The following is a 17150-nucleotide window of genomic DNA, read 5'->3' as shown; positions in this document are numbered from 1 at the left end:
GCTTTCTTAAGGATTGAGAGAGTTTCACAGCTTTGACTGCTACTGCTGTAGCTCAGTTGTACAATTAAGACAGATTACATAAAACACTTGCACAGGAGGTTTAACTTGGTGAAAGCCTCTGTACAGGCATTTGGATTAGTTTTAACTAGATCTAAAGCTAGTACAGTTTTATTTCTGTTAATGAACCTCTTAAAATGAGGTAACTATCCATTCAATAATTTACTTATCCTTCTTGTTACACACTTCAAGCTGGTCATGCATACAAGAAAAAGGCCTAAATTCTTGACTTCTTACTGAAAACTTCTGCCTTCACAACAGAATGCTCAACAGTGCTGTCATTAGAGGAAGCCATGCAGAATGGAGAAGGAGGCTTGGGATGGCCGCATGGATTACAGGCCAGTACTGAAGATAGCAAGAACCACATTCTTACTTTCAGGTTAAATTCACACATAAAATAAGGTATTTAAATAAGAATAGGGCTTGGTACACATGAAAAAAGTCAAAAAATATTTATTTTAAAAAAAGGTTATTTTTGCCTCTTAAACAGTACTTGCTTTTTTGGTTTCAGAATTTAGTTCTGTGATTCGTGTACCACACTTTATATTATATGTGGGGGCAAAGGAGGAAGGGAGAGAAGTAAAATGGAAGAGGAATTAATTCAGATAACGAACTTTTCCAGCTTCTAGCAGTTGGCCCATCAGATTGAGATCTCTGTGGATACAGTGTGCTCCCATTTGACATCACGTATCATCAACATCAGCAGTGCTGTCGTTATCGCTTGCCACAAGGACCTCTCTGTTCTCGTAGGTCCAGAAGCCATTCAGATCAATTAGAATGCTGGTAACAGTGTCTCCTTGACTGCTATTGATCAAGTCTTGAAGGGAGATTTTGTAAGGGTCCTTAGGCTTCACCATATCAAAGATTTCATCCTATGAAAGACAAGTCAAAATTGAGAGAAAAGCCCTACACATTAATGAGCAGAATAATGGCTATTTCATACCATATACAGAATGATCTTTGGGTAACTAGTGCCACCCACACCAATTCACAAAAAGCAGCTGTTAAGCCCCAAAGCATTTAGGACACAAAGCACACTGACTGATTTGCTACAGTTCAGAGCAGTGTCTTCAGCTCCCACATCTGAAGTAAGAATTTGCTTTTCTGGGGAGGCTTCAGCCTCAAAGTGGCAAAATTAATCTCAGTTCACTTGTATGAGCTAAGTTTTGTAGAAGCTCTTGTAATTTTTAAGTACTGAAACTAAATATACAGTAGGCAGTAATCAATTTTATAGGCTGTTTGTTTTAGTCACCAGTCTGCCCCCTGTCCCCCAAGGAATGATCCCCAGAACTGTAAAACAGACTTAGCAAGTACCTTCAATTGTAAGAAACAGCAACATGTTTTTAACAGGTAATTTCTCTATTATTAAGGAAACTACTAGAACACATCAGTCATTTTACAGAGCAACTGCTGACCAGAAAGGCATTTTCAAACCTATGAGTAGGACAAGTCAGCTTACTTCTAGTACTCTCCAAGGAAATATACAGCAACCCAGAAATTATGATGTAATGTAATTAAATTATTAAATGCTTATTCAAAGATTTTACACAGTACTTCATTTGGTAAAGCTAACCTTGACATCCTGAAAAGAAACTGGTTCTTGTCCATGAATTTTCATTTGTTCCTGAATAGCCTAAAAAAAGAGAAGTTAGGAATGGTTAGTGCAGTATTATACTGACACTGTTTGAAAGTCATTAAATGCTTCTGCATTTTAAGCTGTATTGCCCTCTCACAAAGCATTCATGGTACAGCTTGCAATCACTTTTCTTCCATACGTGAGGAAGGGGTGAGTTCCATACGTGAGGAAGGGGTGAGCATTACCAATGATACACATCTCTAAGTTCACAGTTCTTAATGAGTATGATATGAATCTCACTTTCTTTATGACCTGTGTTTGAGCAATTTTCCTATTATCCCTCAACACTCAAAACTGAAGATACTAATACACTCAAACCATAAGGTTACATTTCTGACACAGTATGAAATACAGGCTAAGGAAAGAGAGAAGGAAAACGACCAATCAGCAAAAAGACAAATCAATTATTTGAATGTGGTACTATTTAAACATCTGCATCATCAAACCTACATCTGCAAGTAACAGCTATGAACAAAACTGTTTCACTAGCACAAGCTGCACAGCCTTGTCAGCACAGCCTCTGTAGGTGCAGACCTACTCACACTTAATGCTAGCAGAAAAGCAATCATTCACAGAGTCAAAAGGAACTGCTCTGATTTCAAGGAAAACTCGTTCCATGTCCAAAAGGAGACTTGTTACCATACAGAAATAAGGTGAATATAAGATCCTGCCTTGAGCAGGCCTGAATGCTTTACTGCCTGAATGAAGTACAAACCTCGTTCTTCATCCTTTAAGCATAAAGCTAAGCACAATGACATTATTTTCACAGTTATAATACAAAGATCCATATAACAAAATTTGGAGTGTTTCTCCCTGTGTCTGAATAGATACTACTGAGGGAATCCTGTACATTAATAAAGCATCAAGCTCATACCTCAGCTGAAACCATCCACAGATGAAACCATCCACACTCCCCTTCCCAAGATATCTCAGGTATTGATGAGAAAAACAAGACAAAACAACAAAACACCTGTCCCCTTTCCAAACCAAAATCACCAGTAGTCAGAAGAAAAAAAAAAACCAAAACAACAAAAACCCATCACACACAAACCAAGTTTGGAGGAAGATTTTACAATCTTAAGATAATCTTAACAGCAACTAAAAAATTAAGCTTAGTTTAAATCTGTTTTGGAAGCAATGTGTAAAAATGCAGACTATGAAAAATGCAATAAGCTTTTTGCAAGCAAAGCACTGAATGAAAAATCCCAGAGCTGTATAGGCCTATCAATAAATTTCATTATCTTCATTTCTTTTAGTGAATTTTAGGATTACAGTTTGAAATTAAAACCACGGGCAATAATAAGTTAGAACCATCATAAAAGATTTTAACAGGTAATCATCACACAATCTTAGGACAATTTTCAATTAAAAAAAAACAACAAATCAATAGAAAATATTTTTCCTACTCAAAATCAAACCAGTTAATTTCAACTGCAGATAAACTACTGAAAATACCTTTTGAAATCTTCCCAAGTTTAATCTTAAAAAAAAAATCTTCGTAGAAGTCGTTACTATTCTGCCTGTAGCTGTTGGTAATTTAAAGTGATTTCCTGCAGATCTGCATGCAGAAGCACATAGGCTGTAACACTATAAACACAGCAAATGGCTTACTTGTATAAAGAGACTTACCCTAAAGAAATAATTAAGGGAAAAGACATTCAGGTGTCCTTTGTTCTCTATATCAAGCAGTTTGAAAATATATTGCAGAGCTGCAGGCTCCTTTCTGTTTTCTAATGCAAGCACAAAGTCCAGGTAGGTTTTATAGTCCTAGAAGTAGATACAATCACGTTTATTATAGTCTTCTTTCTAAATTGATTTTGCAAGCAGGAACTCTGTAATTGGCAGCTATTTCATTCTAGGGGATCAGTTTATTTTCTGAAAAAGACAACATGAAATAAAAAATGGCTGCTACCACTAATGTGCACTGAAAAACCACTAATGTGCACAGAAAAGTTACTTTTTAATGTCTGCTGATAATGGGAAATCCTGCCATTTTAGAAGCAAAATAGCATTCCAAGCATAAATCCAAATGAAACATGCCATATATATGCTTTTAAACAATGTTTAATATATCTTTAAACTGCTGAACATACCCACTAGCAAAGAAAAAACATATAAAATGTTTTCATTACCATAAATTAAATGTCTAGTGGCAGCAAGCCTACTGGTACCAAATAGTGAACTATATGGCCAATTAAGTACATAATCCTTAAACCAGAGTCAATGGTTTGGCAAATTACATGCCAGAAACATTAGTTAATGTTCCAAATAAATATCATTTTTTTCTTTTTCATTCAATAAGTATCACATTTTTCTTTTTCATTAGTATGGATTCTTGGTTTCCCAATCAAGACACAGTTGTGACAAGGACAGAAATCCTACAGCCCTGTGTGTATAATGACCCTGTTTACCTGTAACACCAGGGAGTTGTGCTGTCATTCAGAGGGAGCCCGACAGCCTGGAAAAATGGGCTAACAGGAGCCTCATCAAGTTCAACAGAGGGAAGGCAAAATCCTGCATCCTGGGAGGAATAACCCCATGTACCTGTAGAGTTGGGGGCTGACTATCAGAAAGCAGCTTTGCAACAGGCCCTCAACTGCATCAAGAAACGCGTTGGTGGCAAGCTGAGGAAGGCGATCCTTCTCTACTCAGCACTGCTTACACTACATCCAGGCACTGGGTCCTGCTCTGGTCTCCCCCATGCAAGAGAGATGAACCTACTGCTTCGAGCCCAGAACAGGACAACTAAGAGGATCCCTCATGACCTCAATGATTATGTGACTAACAAACTGCTCAGGTGGCAAAAGGGCTGTATAGTGAACTTATTGCTTCACACTCCAGTCATCTCAATGCAGACATGAATTGTGGCTAAACATTAAGTAAAGCTTCAAAGAAGATAGATATAAGGTGTTACTTTAAATTAGTTAGACTTCTCATTTTTCACAGCCATGGAAAGCTTATGATGAAAACCACTGCTGTCTTCATGGAGAAGCTGACAGCTTAGCTAACTTGCACTAATCTCACATGTGCCATCTTGTCTTTAGTTCTCTTTAAAACATTACATTTAACTAAAAAGTATTGCTGCATTTTTCAACATACACTTTGTAATTGAATCTACAAGTGGCTTTATTGTAGGCTGTCTGGATTCTTTATCACCTCTGCTTTTTCAAACAAGCAATTTATTTTTAGGCCACACTACAAACACCTTGCTCTTAAGAAAATTAACTTTCTAATGCGTTGCATGGTCATTTGTGTGCACATTGATAAACAAAAGTTACTTCACCTTAAGCTACTCTTTAAAGATATTGACTATTAGACATTTCTCAACTCAATAAGCCAAGGATGTTATGCTGTGGACAAAGGGAGAACATGTAATTACCATTTCACCATCATAAGTTAAGCATTCCTGAAAGACACGATCCAAGAATATGTTGGTCAGAGTCCCTGTTCCATAGCGGGACAGCTCTTCTTTGCTGAGCATGCCATTGTGATCTTTATCAAGGTTTAAGTACTGACCTAGGAAGGAGATAAAAAAATCAAACTATAATATCAGAACCTCTATGAGAAAATAATTCTTTCAACAGAGAAAAATAAACATTGAAATGCTAATTTTTCTAATTTCCATAATGAATTTAATGCAGCTAAGTGAGAATTTACTAGATCCACAATAATATTCACAAAGCATCAGAAATAAGCACAGATCATGGAGAGAGAGAAGTGGGATTGCCATGATAAGGTGTTAGCAGTTCTAATGTAAGTTAATAGCTGTGGATACTGAGAGAGGAGCAGGAGGCTAAGAGCATATTACTTTACACAAATATGCTGTAAGCATTCATAAAAAGCTAAAGACGATGCAAAGGCATGAACAGAGCCAGAAGAGAAGGTTACAGAGGAATCTTGTACCTTGTGCAACAAAGTGACAGATTTTAAAACCACAATAAAGAGCAACAGCAGAGAACCAAAATTACAAAGAAAGTTAGGAAGATAAACTGAAAGGGTGAATGCAGGATTTGAAAAGACAAGTTAGCAGCAGGATTTAACATGACAAAAGCAGAGGAAAAGTAGCAGTAATAATGTGACTAAGTCATACAAGAAAGAGAAGAAAAGTGCTGGCATATAAAGGAACCTACCATAAACTCTTAATGCAGAAGGAGCAGAAAACCAATTTGTTTCCTGACTTTCTTTAGAAAGTTCTTCATCCCTTAACTAAGTGAAACACAAAGTTAGAATTCAGAAAGGGTCAATTAAAATATAACAGTATATGTTAGAAACCTTTACCTCCAGTAAATCATCCAGGAAGCTGCAAGCTAAAATATCCTGTATCTTTATCTTCCCTGCAGCAAGAAAAAGAAAATACATTTTAACAGTTGCTCAGCCAACATATCCATTTGACTAGTCTCGTTTAGGTGGTTCTACTTAAGAAAGAAGTATTTGGAGCAGAAAAAGATGCCTTTTTAAGAAACAAAAGCTAAACAAAACCCATGTCAAACATCAAGGATAAGGCTCTAATTTCAGAGATAAAATAAAATACCTTTTAAAATGTTTGGGAAAAACTAGCCTGATATTGGCAGGAGCTATCCTGAAGCCTTAAATGCCAGAAAACTAGATTAAAATAAATGTGAACGTTCAACATCAACTACTCAAAATGTAAAATAAAAACGTAAAGAAAGCATGCTTAAAACATTTGATGAATAATAATAGTCTCCTAAGTGACATGATATTCTTATGTCTTCAAAACTACAGCTGTGACACAAAGCTAAGGTAGCAGAATGCACTTCTGCTGGTGCAGCTCTGACTGGTGCACAGACACTGCGCTAACAGCTGTGCAAAATAATGGCACTTATAACTTCCCACCCACCCTCTCCAAATGCTTGCAATTACCTCTGTCAGAGGCTGCTGCCCACACAATTCTGACCTTTACAAGGGGCACAGCTGGACCGTGAAAACACATGCAGTTTGTGACTTAAATCGAGGGCATAGGAGGGAACTACACTTGTAACTAGCATTATCAGACCTAACTGCAGACCTTTTCTAGTGGGTCTACATGGTGCACACAGATTTAATCACAGGAAAAGCACATCACTCTAACCATTCCTGAGCATTTCCACAGCTCCGTGGATGTTCTGACCTGCAGTTGTGTTGTTGGTTGCTGTGTTTTCTGTTCACCCTAAACACTTACAAAATTAGCTACTGCTAATGGCTCATTATGATGCAACAGTATCTTATTTGTCAGTTTCTACGAGATAACACTAGAGTACCTCAACTGATCAGTATCTCACAGAAATTCATTAGTTGTAAAAGTAGATTATTAGACCACAGTAAAGAGTCATGGTCTTCAGTGGAGAATAATCTTCAATGCTGAACAAAAGCCTACCAGGACAACTACACATTGCTTTGAATACACAAGTAGCTTCAGTGGAAGCACATAGAACAGGAGACCTACCTGTTCTGAGAGGATCCAGAAAGAAGAAGAACTTTCTAACTGCTGTGCAGACATAAAAGGAGTAAAAAGATTTTTCTAAGCCATCCAGTTGTGGCAACGTAGGGATGAGTTCCAAAATATAGTTTTCTAAATCCTGCAGAATTAAGAAAAGGAAACAAGCATTAAACATTACTATTGTTCCATGTTTGCCATGTTCCTCCCTGGCTTTCAAGTGTATTTTGTTAAAAATACAGTCCTGAAACAATGCAGAAAAGAGCATGAAAGCAGGCAAAAAAGCTTCTGTCTATGTGCAAGAAATCCCAGATCATATACATGCACGTGTGATTCCAGGGCTGAAACAATCTATTAATAAATCAGAATGTAACAAAGTACATGATATTCATATGTAAATGTAAATGCATTCCACTGTACCTTTTTCAAATATCAGGAGCATAACTCCTGATTGGATTATGCCATTGCTTAATATTCTTTAATAAATCTTTTTTCTTTAAGTTGAGTAGTAACTAGGACATTTTTATTTATTTTATAATATTACCTCCTTTTAGAACAGGAAAATAATTAACTGAAGAATAATTTGTGATTTTTAGCATACCCTACTAAATCTAGTAAAGTGCTGATGACATTAAATCTTTGTAGATGCAATCCTTTTTTCAGAAAATTACCCGTAAGTTTAAAAGGCCAGGACCACTCTCACCACCACATCTCTTGAATACATGAATTGCAATTTATCCAAACAAATGTGCCCACCCAAAATCTATGTTATAAGCTTTTACAAGACAAGGCTAGAAAAAAATTGGGATCTTTCTGATGCTCTGTCATTTGATTTAAAGAGAGACGTTAAATTAATCAAGAATTTACTTACTGATTCTCTGAGGTAGCCTTGTCCTGCCACATCATATAAACTGAGACCTATTCTTGTCTGATGAAGCCATACTGTGAAACAGAAAACACAATTACAATGCAAGAAACCTATGGGGCTTTTGAGTTCATGCCAAATTTGATGTTATTCTAGAGGCTGCAAGGCACAGTTGGACTTTAAGTGTCTCTTCCCATTTTTCAGAGCTTTAAGCAAAGCCATGTCATGTACTGCTTAGAAACACTGTTTCAGTCTCTAAATTTTTAGAGTCACTTGCAGTATACTATAAATATACACTTCATAAATATATACTATTTATCATATAAATATACACCATTGCCATGACTGCCCTATAATAAGCAGATGTGAAACATGGCTGAGCAGACACCACATTTTATTTGGTGTATCACAGAATGGCTAGGATTAGAAGCAACTGTAAATCACCTAGTTCTAACCTCCCCCTGCCACAGGCAGGGATGCCACCCACTAGATCAGACTGCTCAAAGCCCCATCGAACCTGGCCTTGAACACTTCCAGGGATGGTGCATCCACAACTTCTCTGGACAATCTGTTCTAGTGCCTCACCACCCTCAGAGTAAAATATTTCTTCCTAGCATCTACTCTAAATGACTCCTCTTTTAATGTAAAACTGTTTCCCCTTGTCCTATCACTATCTGCCTGGATAAGAAGTCACTCTCTCTCCATTTTATATGCTCCCTTTAAGTATTGTAAGTCCACAATGAGGGCTCCCCCAGAGCCTTCTTTTCTCCAGGCTGGACAACCCCAACTCTCTCTAAGCCTGTGGTCATAGTAGAGGCTCACATATTTCCTGTGCTGACTCCAGATGGGGTCTCAAGAGTCTCAGAGCAGAGGGGGATAATCATCTCCCTTGACCTGCTGGGCATGCTTCTTTTGATGCAGCCCAGGCTTTCCAGGCTGCAAGCACACACGGTTGATTATATGGAATCATATGGATTTGCTCTCTCTCACTGACTTAGAAACATGTAGCAGTGCATTTTCACTGCATTAAACAGCTGCACAATGTAATATACAGACAGATTGCTACAACCGCTCGTATAGCACCAGAACTGCAGCTACAGCCAAAGGTCAGGCTGTCACTTCTGAGTTACAACACGAGAATTAGAATCACACAAGCATCTATCTCTGTAAGGAGAAGGCACATTAATTTGAAAATCTACAGGACAATGTGCTTGAAGCCATTGTTAAAGTGCTGTAACAGTGATGGAGTATAGATTAGATTAATAAAAACTATTATTCACATACTCAACATTAAATTTAACTCCCATTTTCTGAAGAAACAGTTCAAAAGTTCTTCTTATGCAATATGAGCTGTCCTTCATAACATTCACTCTTCAAGGTAAGTGTTTCTCGTGGTGTGCTGAGTCAGATGGCAGACATTACACAGTGAGGCTCCTTTGTCATTGGCTTAAGTTTAAAGTTAAATGCACCACACATGTAGTGATTTGGGGTGATGGCTATTTTTTAATTTTTATTTTGTTTGTTTGCTTAGAAGAAAGGCATAATCCTAAATACACAAGACTCAAAACTTCTGGTTGAAACAAGCTCTGAAAAACCTCTGTCCATCTGGGTGGGCCTTTTTGAAATGCATACAATTCTAACAGATTTTGCTGTAAGTCTCCTATCCTGCAGCTTTTGGGTTTGTTGTTGGAAATGGAAATATTACTCATTTCTTGCATGTTGTGCACACCTGTTTATCATGCTTTCTGCTCAACACATTTCTCATCCCCTGCACCACAAGATTTTAAGTTAAGCAAGCTGAGCTGCTCAGAGAAAGGTGCTGTTCTCCTCTCCTGAAGGCTTTAGCAGATCTAAGAACACAGTAGCCAGGGCAAAAGATAATGAGACAATCTTCCTTTCTGCTGGCCAGCCTAGTGCTTTTAAACAACATCTAATACATATTTTTAAAATAAAGGCATTTTTCAGCTCAATTGGCTAGCTGTAATAAATAGCTGAAAATATGGTAAGTGACAAGCACAGAAACATGGTGACATATTTGATGAACACTTAGAAAACATCGACAGCACCACTCTAGAAGGACAAACAGCAAACAAAGCTCTCTGCCCAACCACAGTGGTTAAGATCACACCCGCCATGGAACTGTATTGCTTTGCACTTCACAGTATTGCCTGAATAAAGGAAATAAGAATGACAATATATATAACAAACAGATCATCCATATCTGTGGCCAGGGAGAGGTGGATTTCAGAGGTATGATGGACTCCCACCTCCTAGTGACAAGAAAAAAATCCCAAGCTTCAAGAAAAACAGTATTTGCAGTTAAGGGCAGATCTCACTGCTGTTGAAGGGAACATCAAGTAACTAATAAAGCTGAAAGTAGCTCTAAAATGAAACAACGTCGACCACAGAAGAAGCATCCACTAACCTTTTCGCATGACATAATTGAAAAACTGCATGATAGATATTCTCCCGTAAGGATCATTATGGAGTAACTTAGCAAAGATCTTCGCTGTAAAGAACTGCCTGTAAAACAAACACAAAGCTACTTCTGTGCATCTGATTACACTGCACTGACAGATCCAGTTACAGTATTTGACATTTACAGATCCTGTAAAATAATGTTTTAATTCAGAATGTGTTAATATGCTACATTACACTCATTAGGTGGAATCCTACCAAGTAACAACATCAAACTCAATAAAAAGCAGCTGCATTTCTGCTCATAAGACTCTTCAGTAATGTAGAACTTTTGAGAGCTTTTATTCAATTTCCCTTTATTACAATGTGTTTGACAGCTTCCAATCTTCTACAACAATATGCGCATAAAATAAACTGCAAGTACTGACAAATAACTGGCTTCTGCCCAAAGCTCAATCACAAAGCTATATGCACAACAGCCATCTCCAGAAGGAGCATAAAGAACTACCATTCACTGTGCACATCTGGAAGGAAATTCTGCATCAGAAGATATTAGAGAAGGTTGGGCAATATCACTGGAGACATGATTTCCAGTTCATTTACATGATGTGCTGTTTGCTGACCACTAACACCTAAAAATGTTCATGCTGATAAAAAATTTTCTTCAAAGGGATTCACTACCATTCTTTTAGGCACCTCTACTACAAGTCACCTCAGAGAGGTAGAGTACACCTTTGCAAGGATGTAAAGTAACTAGTTCATCAGTAACTACATGGATATGATTTTTTCTCACCATTAAACTGTTCCCATCTATTTTAGCAAGTGAATGTTACAGTAGCACTTAGGTTTAGTCAAAATGAGCACATACAACAGAAGAAAGTCTTACTTGCATTTTGGTCCAGCTTTTTCACCAACTTTCAAGAAGTTTTCATAATTAATCATTGCTTCTTCCCCAATCATTGGTGATGTCTGATGTTTGTCCAGTAGAAACCATAGATTCTTAAAAGGTATTTATATTTGGTTAAGAAGATATCACTTTAGAGACAGAAAAGATTTAGCATTTAAGAAACTCAGCAAAAATGTGGGCTTGATGCAAGGTTTTCTCAGTTAATCAGGACACATGGTCAGTTCAGCCAGAAAAGTGAGTGTGTACTACTTCCATTCCATTAAATGCTGCTAAACACACGCACACTCTCCCTCTATCACTAGCTTTTCTAGGGTCACGCTCCTTTTGTCTTTGCAGTGTAATAAAATCAACCATCTCAGGACATCTTAGGAGTCTCTCTCAGTGATACATAAACAGAACTTATTTTATTGTCTGGGCCCACCAGGGAAATAATTGCAACGTGCTGGAAAACTGGAAGCCATCAATTTAGTCCTCCCATACAACATAACGAGGGAGCTTCACACTGGCATTACCAGTCCAATACTAGGCAGCACTTCAGTTTTACCATTTACTGTGTGCCCAAATACAAAGCACCTGACCACAAGATTGTGTGGGCAGACAGGAAATCATCAAACTCTGACAGGAGATAATCTAAATCCATTCAGAAGCCATTACAAGACATAGAGAAATTATTTTCCTACCTGCAGCTCTTCATTATCCAACAGCTCTCTACTTTTCCTTTGCAGAAAGACAGCTCTAGATTCTTCTCTTAATTTCTGAAGCAAGACTTCATCTTCAGCTGGCAGCTGGAAACATTGTGGCATTTTTATTTTCAGCACAGGACCATTCAAAAACTACACATCCATCAAGTATTCTTAGGTAGTCTTGAATCACACGCTCTGATCGAAGTTGTTCGCTTGACAGAAAATAGCCAGTCTACCAAATTAGCTTCTGCTACAAGGGATATCACCTGCACACTGTCTTAATGTCTTCATTTTGATAATGAAGTACTTACTTAAAGCAGGACATCTTTAGCGGGAGAGGCAGAGAAGTACCTCAGAGCTGATAACAAATCGAGTAAGCACTTTCCCATAGTCGCTAGGTGTGAGGGCTCACACATAAAAGACACTCTCGTGTTTTACTCAGGAGAAACAGAACGTTCTGTTTTGTGGTAGGCCAGACTCTCCAAAGTGTGAAAGTTTACTGGACTTGTTTGGCCAACAAATAAAGAACACCTAACGTGAAAGTTCTGCCAATATTTACGTGCCAAACTGTACAGCACCACTGGAACTTGGAGAGTTGCACATGTATCCATCAACTGAAAATTAGGTACTTGAGAACTGTGTTTGCAGAAACGTGAGACCCTAAGGAATACGTGACCATGACAGGTTTGACAGCAGCTGAGTGGTCAAGTTGCTGAGTGTCAGCAATATCAAGATGTCAACATGTACTCCCATCCCAATCTGATTCATCCTCAAAACTAGGTTGCTGGACCAAGTGTTTCTGATGGATGATGCAAGCAACATATGCATCTCTAGTATGCAAGACCAATGACCCACCATTTTCATGAGGCAGCATCCCAGCGTGTCTAAGCAGGAAACAGAAGATACATACGTGTAACACCAGTACGTCAAAATTTAGTTAGAATGTTAAGTGCCTCTGAAGGACAACTTCCTATCTTTACCAAGCAGGTTCATTAGCAAAACATTTCACTGACTCTGGTAAGATTCTTAGTACTTATTTAAAACTGCTGAAATTCACAATTGTACAAAACAAAAAATTAGACTAAGCAATTCACATCGCTCAGATTTCAATCTACTTTAGCTTCTGAAGCTGCAGGGTCCCTGTGAGTGAGCATAACATTTTTTATAACATAGAATAGCCTCTTGTTAAAAGTTTACCTGGACACTTCACTTACCCTGTAGTAAAATCGTGGTATGTTTGCATATGACATATTGTCACTTTTTTTCCCTCCTTTCCATTCCATGTAATATTTTGTGAACAATTCCATTTCTTCATCCTTTAGCTCTTGTTCACTCTTTTTGGCTGATTGACACAGAAAAGAATGTTAACCCTGTACTCCAAAGAGAGTTCTAACATAACGAGGGGCTTGAAAAAGAGAGCCAGTACTGAGGCTTATCTGGTTGTGCTGTTTAGTAACACAAATATGAGGTGGAAATGAGTAGAGAACAGACCAATTACATAAATTACATTAGAGTACGTCCCGTAAGTATTCTGAGTATGTACACAGCACCTCTTCCAAGACTGCACACACCCGATTCGCTGCAAGGTAGGGGGCAGCTCAGCGGCAGCGCCATGAGGATGCCTGGCCGAGCAGCAGCGCTCCCGCCGCAGCCGCAGCAGCCGCAGCAGCAGCAGCAGCAGCAGCAGCAGCAGCAGCAGCAGCAGCAGCAGCAGCAGCCGCAGCAGCAGCAGCAGCAGCAGCAGCAGCAGCACCGTCGGAGACGCCGCGAGCCGCCCCTCACATGGCCTTTGCCGGCCGGCCCGGGGCTGCCGCTGCGCCCCTGCGGCGGCGCTGGCTGCGCTCACCCGCGAGCGAACCGCTCCCAGCCACGGCTGCGGCGGAGGCGTGTGCCGGGCAGCGCGGCCCTCACGGCCCGCACCGCTCCCGCTCCCTGACCGCTGACCCGCGGCAGTTCGGTTCTCCGCAGGGCGACTCCGGGACCCGCCCGGCCGCCGCGGCAGCCGGGACACGGCGAAGGAGGGCAGCGGCGGAGAGGCCGGCGCTCGCCCCGCCGGCCGCGCCCCCGCCCCGCCGGTGACTGCGGGCACCGGGGGCGCGGGCCCCGCCCGCTCCCGACCCCGGGGCACTCACGCGCGCGGCGCGCGGCCAGCCGGGCCCGCAGCCTCCGCTCCCAGTCCATCGGCACGCGCCCGCCGCCCCGCGCACGCGCGCTGCCCTTTGCCGCTTCTTGCCCGCACCCGACGTGGCGGAGCAGCCCCGCCCCTCCTGCCGGGGCGCGCGGATCACGTGTCGTCCCGCCCGCTGAGACGCGATTGGCTCCACGCGCGGGCCCGGGCCCGCCACGCGCTTCCGGGCCAATGGGAAGCTGGCCCGCCCTGCCGTGGTGCACGCGCCTGCCGCACGGGCCGCCGCGCGCAGCGTCAGGTGAGCCCCTCGCGGAGGGCTGAGGGACTGAGGGGCGAGCGGGAGAGACTTCCCCAAAAGCCGGGGCGTCTGCGGCACCGGGCCGGCTCCGCGGGGCACCGAGGGAGGCACGCGGCACCCTGCGGAGTTCTGCGGCACCGGGCCGGCTCCGCGGGGCACCGAGGGAGGCACGTGGCACCCTGCGGAGTCTCCCCGTAAGGCGGAGCAGCCTGCGCACCTCCCGCTAGTTCCCTGTATAATCTAACGTGTACCTGGGATTTCAGTGTAGTTACCGCCCGCGGTGTTGCTCTGCCTTTTTGGCCGCGGCGTTACCAAGGATTTGGGATTGGGAAAACAAGTTAAATGGAAGTTTGTCACCAGGTGAAAAATGTGTGGGAAGCAAGTAGGAACTCTGGGACTGCCTGAAGGATCAGGATTGGGATTTCTCACCTGAAATCGTCGAGCTACCTTGAGTTTCGTGTTTGCTAGCATGCAGATGTAAATATCACAGGAAACCACGGAGCAGGTCATGATGTCGCGGTGTTATTTTTGTTTTTAGGAAATCTCCTGACTTGACTTGGACAAAGGCAGGAAGAAAAACCCCTTGCTTTTTGTGTAGCTGCGGCAGCGTTGCCTTTCTGCGTACAACGTTGACAGTACACATCGCTGCTGTAACCAACAAACAGGAATATGTGAAACATCTTCTCTAGAAAGAAAGATACCCTCATTTTGGGTGATTGTCCTCGCAGTCTAAGAGATCGATTTTTGTGAAAAAAGATTTTACCATTGTTTGTGTCCATAAGAGACAAAAAGGACTCATAGAACAAGCATTTGGAAACAGAAGCTTATACAGCTTGAGAGCCCTTCGGCTTCTATTAATAAACATCCCCATGCAAACTGTATTTTTAATTTTGTAACTTCAATAGATGCAGAGAGCTAATCGTGAGACAGTTTGGTCTTGTGATGGCACTCTTTTCTCAAACTAGTCAGCAGGGTTTTCAGGCTTTGCTATGGAAATGTCACATGTTCTGGCCTGTTTCAAGATGCCGACAACTGTTTGCTGCCGCTTTGAGCATCCCTAATAGGAAAAAAATTAACTGTTTCAGTTTTATGACATCTTCCAGCACTGCTTTACCAGTGGACCCCAAAGAAACTGATGTCTTACCTACCAAAAAAAAGTCTGAAATTGATTGCAAAGAAGGAAAAGGACTGGATGAGGAGACTAAAGAAACACCTGAAGGAAAATTCCAGTTTTCTTCCTCTGTTGGAGCTGCAAAGAAATGGTCAATGAGTCATGTTCTGTCAAGGCATAAGTTTAGCAATGTACAACCTCCAGAAAAACCTTTGCAGGCTGAGGAATGGAACAAACTAAGGGAAGATTTCCAATCACCTGAAATATTTGAAGAGGTGATGCTGAACAGTATGATCAGGTGCAACAGCCCCATTGATGTGGCCAAATCCTTGCTGACTCACCTGGCAAAGCGTAATGGTGACATTGCCTACAATATGCTGGTCAAATACCTGACCCTGTGTGTCCAGCAGGGACGGGTTTCAGAAATCCGTGATGTGTATGACATAATGAAAGTCAGGTTTAAGATTTTAGAAAGTGGGGCTTACAACCTTGTAATCAGGGGGTTGAGCAATTCAAATCAATGGAGAACGGCCCTTACTGTTTTGGAAGAAATAAAAAAGGTTATGATTCCCTCACGGACATGCTACGAATCTTGTATCAAAGCAGCCAGTCGTCACCAAGAAATGAAACTCGCCTTTGAACTGTACAATGAAATGTTGGCTAAAGATGTGGTACCAACCTTGGATGTCCTGCAGTCATTTTTTGACTTCAGCAGGGGTATGAAAGGTGTTGAGTTACAAAAAGAGCTCTTTGGTATCCTCTTATATTTGAGAGAGAACCAAATATACCCTCACAAAACATTTATGCGGAGTATAAAGCTATGGTTTGAAAGGTAAATAAAGTTTAAATAGCAAGATGCAGTTCATGAGGAGGAGGGATTCAGATTATCCCACAGATCAACTCTGAGACCCCTCAACATCTCATTTTGATTTTTGCTTCTCCACAAGAGACATGCCATCATGAAAAGATGCATTTTATTTTTGCTTACAAATTACTGTGAAAGTTTAAAATTTTTACTGATTTCACCTTTTCTTTTACCTGTTAAATATTATTCCTTCATACAAAAATTAGGAAATTGTATTGGGTCATGGCAATCCAAAATAGCTGACTTCATCTCTTTCTGGGGTGCTAGATAAGGAAAACTGACAGGTGTATGAGGGCTTTTCCTGTAATTTATTGGAGTGTAGAAGTAGTAAACGAGTTGAAAATTGGGTAGTTTCTTTCTTTAAAGGAAAGGGGCAGCAAATTCCACTAGGTAAAATGAAGATTAAATGCATTGACTTTCTTAATCTCCTAGTATTCTATACAATCTTAATAGGAGGCTCTATGTTTTAGCACAATATTTAGCTGGTCACACTGTTATCATGAGTAGTGATTGTCAGACTCTGCAGACTACAACTAGTTACAGTGCACATGCACAATGGAGTTCACCTGAACCCATTCCATATTTGTCATGAGGTTGGATGTGAGCCCATCTGTGATTTTTCAGCTGTTGGTTTTGATTTATGTGAGCTACAGAGCCATTTTACAAGTTAAGTCTTCCTGGATGGAAAATGTGGCAGTGGGAATGCACTACGATTATTGGAATGGCTTATGAATGTGTAGGGCAGTAA

General features: G+C 40.8%; 2 protein-coding genes across 5 annotated transcripts in view; one reads left to right on the top strand and one right to left on the bottom strand.

Annotated features, from left to right (window-relative positions):
* Positions 1 to 494: 494 nt before the first annotated feature.
* PPP2R3C (protein phosphatase 2 regulatory subunit B''gamma) lies at positions 495 to 14357 on the bottom strand. Of its 3 annotated transcripts, none has more exons than XM_068192924.1 (13): positions 14240 to 14357; positions 13215 to 13342; positions 11998 to 12102; positions 11297 to 11409; positions 10418 to 10515; positions 7999 to 8069; positions 7137 to 7269; positions 5972 to 6027; positions 5824 to 5899; positions 5073 to 5209; positions 3323 to 3460; positions 1631 to 1690; positions 495 to 929 (listed from the first exon to the last, which is right to left on the bottom strand). In XM_068192924.1, exons 2-13 carry the CDS (start codon positions 13305 to 13307, stop codon positions 741 to 743), a joined length of 1269 nt encoding a protein of 422 aa, XP_068049025.1. In that variant the 5' UTR covers positions 13308 to 13342; positions 14240 to 14357; the 3' UTR covers positions 495 to 740. The 3 variants fall into 3 exon arrangements, with proteins under 3 accessions (XP_068049025.1, XP_068049024.1, XP_068049026.1); XM_068192923.1 differs by lacking the exon at positions 14240 to 14357 and adding an exon at positions 14133 to 14211; XM_068192925.1 differs by lacking the exons at positions 495 to 929; positions 1631 to 1690; positions 14240 to 14357 and adding an exon at positions 14133 to 14210 and having other exon boundaries at positions 3391 to 4976; positions 5022 to 5209.
* Positions 14358 to 14405: 48 nt separating this feature from the next.
* PRORP (protein only RNase P catalytic subunit) overlaps positions 14406 to 17150 on the top strand; it is a 39080-nt gene continuing 36335 nt past the window's right edge. The window contains exons 1-2 of one of the 2 annotated variants that reach the window (XM_068192917.1): positions 14406 to 14426; positions 14965 to 16369. In XM_068192917.1, coding sequence (XP_068049018.1) covers positions 15369 to 16369 — 1001 coding nt within the window. In that variant the 5' untranslated portion in view covers positions 14406 to 14426; positions 14965 to 15368. Of the gene's footprint in view, positions 14427 to 14829; positions 16370 to 17150 lie in introns of those variants that run through there. The other variant, XM_068192916.1, reaches the window with a different exon arrangement.

This window comes from Anomalospiza imberbis, chromosome 6 (genome assembly GCF_031753505.1).
Source record: "Anomalospiza imberbis isolate Cuckoo-Finch-1a 21T00152 chromosome 6, ASM3175350v1, whole genome shotgun sequence".
Classification (NCBI taxonomy): domain Eukaryota; kingdom Metazoa; phylum Chordata; class Aves; order Passeriformes; family Viduidae; genus Anomalospiza; species Anomalospiza imberbis.
Note: the sequence above shows the minus strand (reverse complement) of the source record. Positions and strands in the feature narration are given on the sequence as shown.